This window comes from Lissotriton vulgaris, chromosome 3_1 (assembly GCF_964263255.1).
Source record: "Lissotriton vulgaris chromosome 3_1, aLisVul1.2, whole genome shotgun sequence".
Classification (NCBI taxonomy): Eukaryota; Metazoa; Chordata; class Amphibia; order Caudata; family Salamandridae; genus Lissotriton; species Lissotriton vulgaris.
Window position 1 is genome coordinate 948,844,732 of NC_141689.1, and position 8,545 is coordinate 948,853,276.

The 8,545-nt window shown below is 52.5% G+C and overlaps 1 protein-coding gene across 6 annotated transcripts in view; it reads right to left on the reverse strand.

Moving 5' to 3' along the window:
• The window catches only part of NTRK2 (neurotrophic receptor tyrosine kinase 2), a 528,847-nt gene extending 523,410 nt beyond the window's left edge, over positions 1-5,437 (reverse strand). For 4 of the 6 annotated variants that reach the window (XM_086961302.1, XM_086961301.1, XM_086961300.1 and 1 more), the window contains exons 1-2: positions 5,061-5,437; positions 2,980-3,468 (exon numbers count right to left, since the gene is read on the reverse strand). In XM_086961302.1, the coding sequence (XP_086817428.1) occupies positions 2,980-3,194 (215 nt within the window). In that variant the 5' untranslated portion in view covers positions 3,195-3,468; positions 5,061-5,437. Of the gene's footprint in view, positions 1-2,979; positions 3,469-4,718; positions 4,852-5,060 lie in introns of those variants that run through there. The other 2 variants (XM_086961298.1, XM_086961299.1) reach the window with 2 other exon arrangements.
• Between the last annotated feature and the right edge of the window lie 3,108 nt (positions 5,438-8,545).

Consider the following 8,545-nt stretch of genomic DNA (forward strand, 5'->3'; position numbering starts at 1 on the left):
GCCCCGCCCCCCTAGCGTTGTGTCACACTGCCAAACCCACACACTTTGTATTTACAGGGACAGCTCTACCACCGCATTTTCACACGCGCAGCAGCACAATAATTCACGCCGCTTAACGTCCCCATCGGACTCCCTCGGAAGGCCTGCACTCGGCAATGACCATTTATCATCGAAATGCCTTCGAAATCCTATTATCGGCGAGTCAAGCCGTAATCACATCTCGGCAGGGTCCGTGCTCTCCGCCGAGCACAGGCACGGCTTCTGCCCCGTAGCTTCTCTCACCCAGCGCCTACACAAAGCCCTTGTCACCTAGCGCCAACAGACAACTCTTGTCAACGAGCGGCATCACACAACTCTTGTCATGCGTCACCAACACACAACTCTTAACACCCAGCAGCAACACACAGCTAGCGTTGCCTGCCCAGCGCCTACACACAGCTCCAGTTATTGCGGCCAGCACGCAGCTCTACCGCCCGGCGCCAATTCCAGGCGCTTTTCATGTAGCGCCAACACACAGCTCCCGTTGGTAATGTCTTCCCGGCTTTTGCCACATAGCTCCTGCCCCCAGTTCATCGTGCTCCACGGCTCCTACTCCCAATCACAACCTAAACGGTGTAGCGGGTTACCGGCCCAGGCATGCGCTTCAGCACCTGCAGAGGCGTATTAAGCGCTATATAAATGTTACAATACAATGCGCTACCTGTCACAAGTCCAGCCCCATTGCTCCTGATCCTGTCGTGCAGACACTGTCAATCATCGTCTCGTGCCCTGATTCCCGTGCTACTGTTCCTGCCCCAAAAGTATGTGCCCACAGTTCCTGTCGCATGACTCCTGCCATGCAGTCACTGCCCCACGGCATGTGTACATATCTTATGGACCACAACTTCTGCAACATATCTCGTCATGGAGCTCCTGTCTCTTAACACCTGCTGCACGACTCCTGTAACTTAGTCCCCGCTCCACGTCTCCTGCCCCACTCCACCTGTCCCAAAGTTACGTTCTTACAGCTACACGGAGAGCACTGGCCCACGGCACCATCCCCGCGCCCTGCACCCTAAGCTCGCGTCACCCATCAGCTCGTATCGAAAGCTGCGGCGCGACAGCTCCTGTCCCGCGGCTCCTGCTCCACGGTGACTGACACCTGATAAAGATGTCTCTGCCTCGCATTTTCTCCCCACGTCGCCTGTCCTATAACTCTCACCCCAGCTCTGGCAACCGCTACTTCCGGCAGTTCTTGTCCCTTCGCACCTGCCACACAGCACTTGTTCCACAGTCCAGGCCCACTGTTCATGAGCCGGGACTCGTGCCCACACCTCTGCCCTCGCCCATGCCCCACAGCTGTGGGTATGAGAACCCTACAGCAATGTCCTATTGCTCCGGCCCCCCTGTCCACACACACACACATCTGACCCGCAGCTCCTGTCAAGCGTGTACCTCACACGTTCTTTCCACAGCTTCTGTCCTGTTTTTGGGGGGGAGTTGTATATAGTCCAAACTCGACCCACAGGTATCAAAGCGCTTTACATAAGGACCAATTGCGTTACAGACGGAGACATTCACTTTGCTAGGCACGTGGAGATAAAGCGACTTGCCCACAACTAACTGTCAAGCAATTCACCTGTCCGCAACTCCTGTCACCAAGCTTCAGGCCAGCAGCACCGGTCACTCGGAATCAGCCTGCAGCACCTGCCCACAGATCCTGTCCCACAGGTGCTCTCAACAAATCCCGGCCTACAGCTCCCTTCCGACATCTCCTGCCTGCCCTCTTTCCCACGCATACTACCCCGCTCATATGCCTGCTCCCGTCCACACCGATGCTACCCCGCTCTGATGCCTGTACCCTTCCACACAGATGCTACCCTGAATTATGCCTGCTCCCTCCTACACACATGCTACCCCACTCTTATGCATGCTCCCTTCCACATGCATGCTACTTCGCCTTTATGCCAGATTCCTTCCACACGGATTCTATCCCCCGCTCTTATTCCTGCTCCCTTCATGAGGATGCTTCTCCAATCGTATGCCTGCTCTTCAACACAGATGCTACCCTGATTTATGCCTGCTCCCTCCCACACACATGCTTCCCGGTTTTATGCTGCTCTGTTCCACAAGGATGCTACCAGGTTCTTACGCCTGCTCCCTCCCACACACGTTTCCCCGATCTTATGCCTTCTCCCTTCCACACAGATGCTTCCCCGATCGTATGCTGCTCTCTTCCACAAGGATGCTACCCCGTTCTTATTCCTGCTCCCTTCATGAGGATGCTTGTCCAATCTTATGCCTTCTCCCTTCCACATAGATGCTACCCTGATGTATGCCTGCTCCCTCCCAAACACATGCTTCCCCGATCTTATGCCTTCTCCTTCCCTCACACATGCTTCCCCGATCGTATGCTGCTCTCTTCCACAAGGATGCAACCCTGTTCTTACGCCTGCTCCCTTCCCAAGGATGCGGCCCCGCGGCTCCTGCCCGCAGCCCTCCTGCACACGGGTTCCGCCTCCCTCTACTGCCTACCGGTGGCTCTCCTCTGCCACTGTCTCACCAGCAGCACCTGTTTGGACCAATTTCTTGCTCCTTTTTTCCTTCCCATCACATTTTTGTTGAGCTCAGAGTTATTCCTATTTTTCTTGTGTTTGCAGCGGCGCTGGTATCTTGCCATTTCATGACTATTCGATTTTTTTTTATCTAGCATTAATACTGGCACCAAAGCGCTGGATCAGATCAGGTGCGGGGCTCTGCTGCCTGCCCGAGCCCACATTCCCCGCCTTTGCGGGCACGGTCGGGTGGAACTGGTAATAGTAAAAAAATAATATTTATAATGATGTTAATAATAATGTTGTCAGAATCAGGATTGCGTTGATGGTCACTGTCCTTATCACCATTTCCAATGTCATTAACATTCATATTATGGCTGCTCCACCACCATCGCCTCTAAGGCTGCCCTGCTTGTCATGCGCGTCACGCGCCCCCGGTACTCACATCTCCGTGATGTTCTCGCGCTCCGCGCTGCTCTCCAGCACCGGGAAGGCGGCGATGCCCGCGATCTGCTCCTTGCACCAGATCCTGCTGGCGCTGCACTTGCAGGACGCGGGGCAGGCCAGCCCCCTCCGCAGGAGGCCGAGCAGCAACAGCAGCAGCCAGGCCGGCCAGCAGCGCCGCGCCGGGCCGCGCCCGCCCCTCCAGGAGCTACCCATGGGCCCGCTCGGCTCCTCCGGCGCCGTCCCGTCCGCGAGGGCCCCAGGCGCCCGGCGCGCGCTCCGGCGGCGGCCTCTAGCGCGAGAGCGAGGCGCGCGCGGAGCCAGGCATCCCCAGTCCGAGGGCGGGAAGCGGCGCGTGCAGGCTAGGTGTCTCCCATCCAGCGCATGACAGGAGTCACAGGGGGTTCAAGGGGTCACTGTCGACGCCTCTCCGCTCCTCTCCTCCGGGGTGGTCCAGGGGGTGGATGCTGCCGTCCGTCTGCTGCAGGTGCTGTGGAGAGACAGAGAGGTGCGGTGAGCGTGTGTGCGTGCGTGAGCGCTACTGACATGCCATCCCTGCAGCATCCGGGAGACACCCGAGCCCACGCGCAGCAGCGAATCCAGCGCGCGGACTGGCGAGAGCATCACTGCCGTGGACGCCAGCGCCGCCCCCGCCGCCACTGCCATCCTCGCCGCTGCCGCCAGCCTCACTGCCATCTGCATCACCGACACCTGCGCTGCCACCGCCAGCCTCGCTGCCTTCGTCACCGCCACCACCGTGTCATCTTCAACACTGCCACCTGTACTGCCAGCTTTACTGCCATCTTCACCACCATCACCTTTACAGCATCCCCAGCTTCACTTCTATCTTCACAGCTACACTACCTTTGCTGCTAACTTCACTGGCATCCTCACCATCACCACTACTGCCACCAAGAGCTGCCACCACCACCTTTACGGCCAGCTTCACTACTATCTGTATCTCCCCTTGTACCTGCACCGTCACATCTATCATCAGCTCCCCAATCAACACTACTTTTACTTCTAATGCCACCACAAGCCCCACGCCAATACCATCCACTCCGCTAGCTCACCACAGTTGCCACCACCAATGCTACCTTTGCATCATCTTACCACCGCCCTTCCAGTGAAAAAAACGTTGACAACTGCAGCAGTCCTTCCAGCCACCCACCACCCCTTCCACTCCTGCACCCCCAACAACCCCTTCACACAATCCCTCGCACCTCCAAAAAACACCACACAACCTCTTACACTTTCAGCAACCCCACCACATTACCTTACACTCCCAACCCAACTACACAACCTCTTACACTTCCAACAACCCCACCACACAACCTCTTACACTTCCAACAACCACACCACGCAACCTCTTACACATCCAACAACCCCATCACACAGCCTCTTACACTTCCAACAACCCCACCGCGCAACCTCTTACACCTCCAAAAAACCACCACAAAACCTCTTACACCTCCAAAAAACCACCACATAACCTCTTAGACTTCCAGCCTCGCTTCCACCCCGCCACCACTAACCACCACTACCACCTTCACCACCTCCAACCACGCCACTATCAGCACCGCACTAGCACCACAGGTGCAGCTTCACCTCCGCACAGAGCAGGGAGGGTGGGCAGAGCTCCTTTTCGAGGACGGGCAGGGTGGCATCTTAACCAACAACATGCACCCTTCAGCGTGTGGCGAAGAGCTGGGCTAAGGGCCGCACACTGTGTGAAGGTACCTGCTTCGGCGTCAGCCCTGCATGCCCGTGACACCCCCTGCTACCAGGACCGCTGAGCGGGTGACACGCCAGGGGCAAGCACCGGGAGAACTCGAGGCTGCGGGTACCGAGGGATGGAGGCGCTGTCAGCAGAGACGCGAGACTCCCTCTGCAGCAGCTCCGGCCTCCAGCATCCTCCCCCGACGCTCTCTGCGGGGGCGTCTGCTCCCATTTTTTCGGGAGGGACGCATCACTAAGGGAAGGTGTGTGTAGGAGGGGGTGGGGGCACGGGGGCATGATGGGTGGAGGGAGGGCGAGGGGACGGTCACGGAAGCAAACAAATAAAAAATGACAGCCACATACACTCTCCACACAGCATCCCCAGAGGCCGGTACCCACAGGCAGCCTCCTGTCTCCGATGCGTCCTCCTCCCGGGGCTGCAGACAGATGCTCAGGGGCTGCGGTGCTGCTGCGTTGCTGCCGGAGGGCACAGAGGTGCGATATTGCCTGTGCACACTGTCTCTTCGGCTAATAATACCCAGACGCCCTCTCCCCCTCTCCCAGCCTCGCTCCTCTGGCTGGAGTGACGTGCGCGGCCGTGACGCAGAGCAGGGGCAGAAACCAGGGACCTGCCACTGGAGGCAGCGCGGACCATCGACCAAAATAAACCAGCCACAGCAGGCTGCAGTCGGGGACAGGCCACCTGCCTGTATAAACACACGCCCGGCGAGAGCCACCGGACCCCGGCCGTCTACTGTAAAGCACCCCACGCACAGCCAGATGCACCCGCCCCCCATCCAAGAGCCATATAGAAAAGCTATACGTGATTTGAATCAGTAATGGAAGCTCGCTCACCAGCATCAGCCATACCAGTATCAAAAGCGAACGAGACGATTTTATTCCATTTGGCATTTTTTTTTGTTAAAAATGTGCCTGTGTGTATTTATTTAAATTGTCCTTCCTGTGTCTCAGAGTTAATCCTAACTCGAACTATTTTCAGCTAAGTAGTATTATATCATTTAAAGACGAGTAAACCAGCCATGGATTTTGCTGGGGAAATATATTCGCACTCAGTCATATATATATATATATATATAATATATTTACAATTTTTTCTATTTATTTTTATTTGTGATTTGTGTTAGAGTTTACCAGCTTACTACCTATCTTTTTTTCTCTACGCATATGAACTGCATCCTCAGTACGTTAACTGGTACTATATAATGCTGATCTTTTTGAGTGCCATAATAAAATGTAATCGCTTTCAGAACGCAGGTAAGTGATGAATGAGTGACATTAAAATGCCTTGTCTGGAAATTTGTCTTTTCATTTGCGAGCCTGGATTTTTTTCCGCAGTAATTTGAAAGGGGAAGATAAACCCACTGCAGTGTAATAGGCTAAAGAGGACTCTGGCGCCATCGCGTGGATAAAACGTTCACAGCCAGAGTCTAGTGCTGCAAGGAGGTAGGTGAGAGCCGGGGAGGGGTATGAACATGACCGGAAAGAAATAGTCTGAAAAGCCACGTGAGCTGTTGTCCCGGGCGGTCAAGTTTTAGCACACGCAAAAATCAGGGTCTTGTAGTGAGATTTCCTTCACGACCATCTCTAGTCTAGTCACAGAATCTGAAACTACACAGTCTCCACTGCCAATTGCACCCCAAGAACCCTCCACATGGTGTTACTTCTTCCACTGCAGAGGCTTTTGCAATGACACATGCACTCAGCATCTCTTTACATTTTGGCACTTATACAAAGCCATCTCCCTTCTTGAATCTGTTTAATGATCATAGTCTTTGGAGGAGAACTACAACTGTACACACAATTAAGTGTTCTAAAACTTTAGGAGAAAGAGACATTCCACACACAATAGGTGATGCGAGGAAGGCTTGCAAATAGTCTAGCCACAGGCAGTCACTCGCGGTAGCATTCCAACCCATCAGTATTTGCCCACCATGCCACTCTAGACAGGAGCCTGACTTATGCAAATCAGTTCAAACTCAGTTCCTCATGGGAGAATCCATCCCAAACTGTCAGGCGAGATCTCTTCCAGAAGGGAACACAAGCAACCTCAGACCAATTTCAGCGTTTTTAAGTGTAGCATCCCCCCCCCAGCCCCGGAGCATGTAACAGACTCAGCAGCGGCTCCTGCAGGTAAGAGTGGTGGAGCAGGGCGAGGGTGGGGGGATTTTGACAGATGACGATGAAGGAAAATTAATAATTTTTTCCTCGTGGTCGCCTGTCGAATCCCCTACCCTTACCTGCAGGGGCCGCTCCTGAACAGATCACTCCACACACTGAGCTCTGGTTTGCACCTCTTTATTCTTCAGCATTCAACCATGAACTGAACGCACTGCATCAAAAACCTAATTAGCCACACCCAACTGATTACATAATAGTTGTAAGGAGTCTGCAGAGGACCACTAGAGGCCTCATATGCACAAACACAGGACACAACAGCTCCCTCTTTGTTGTATAAAAATAATAACAAATATATACACATATAAACATTATAACTCCGCGATGAGTCGTTGAGGTGCTTGCACCAGTCGTCCAGACCTAGTTGCACGAGGAAGATGAGAGGCGCCTTCATCTGGCATCTCTGAGAAGAGTTGGATGCTTGACTTGGTCACTCAGGTAGACTTGCCACACTCATGAGGTCTGGAGCCGGTGAACATTGAGGCAAATGCTTAAAGTGTGACGAGTCTCTGGTTATGGATTTTCCAGGTCGTTGTACAGTTACCATATGTCCTTTGTTTGCCACAACTCTTAGAGGTTGAGCTCCAGTCTTGCATGTCTGCTTTTGCATGACAAGAACTCAGTCTTTCTTTCTTGAAGACCGTGTCTCTAGCGCCTCAGAGCTTTTCGGCGTAAGCTTTCATTTTGTATTTGTGAGAGGTGTCATTGACACAAATCTCACTAGGGTCTATTTACAGACTGGTAGTCCATTGTGGTATCTTTATTCCAAGTGCTCTCCTGAACAGCAAGGACATTCTCCTGTTGTGAAGTGAGGAGTGAAATGTTAGGCGCAGAGGGCTGGGCATAAATCTGACAAGGTCTATTTCTTACAGCACAGCATGCTGAGCCACCCTTTTCAAAGTACTCATATGTCGTTCAACAACTCCATTTGCCTGTGGACAGAGCGATGTACTTTCCTGATGTTTTATTTTTAAATGAGTGAGAAACGCTTTGAGCTCTCTAATATTGAAAGGTTGGCCATTGTCAGATTTGAGAGTGGAAGGAACACCCCATGCTGCTGAAAAGATCATCTGGACTCTTGCCCCTAGATGCATCAACGTTGTCATTTGCGATTCCTTAATTGCGAAAAATAAGGAATCGCAATTAAGGAATCGCAAATGGCAATGCATCATTAATTTCGCTATTTTATTGAAATTCGGTAAAAATCGCAATTTTTACCGAATTCCAATAAAATTGCGAGTTCCAAATAGCAATTCCGATATTCCCATTCATTCCTATGGGCTGAAATGCCCATAGGAATGAATGGGAATTGCGAATTCGCAATTTCAAATCGGAATGCATCAAAGCCTTTCAAGGGTGGAGAGGGGGGTCCAAAGGACCCCCCCCTGCACCCATGAAATGCACTTTTACATGTGAGTTACATACACACATGTCCTAAGGACATGTGTGCCTGTAACGTACACGTTTAAAAAATGCATTTTTATGCGTTTTTAAACATTTTTGCAAATTACCACGAAGTTCAACTTCGTGGTAATTTGCATTTGCAATTTTTAAAATCACAAATGTTTTGAGGATGATGCATTGCTGTTAAGGAATCGCAAATTTGCGATTCCTTAACAGCAATCGCATTTTTTGGAACTCGCAAAAAAAAG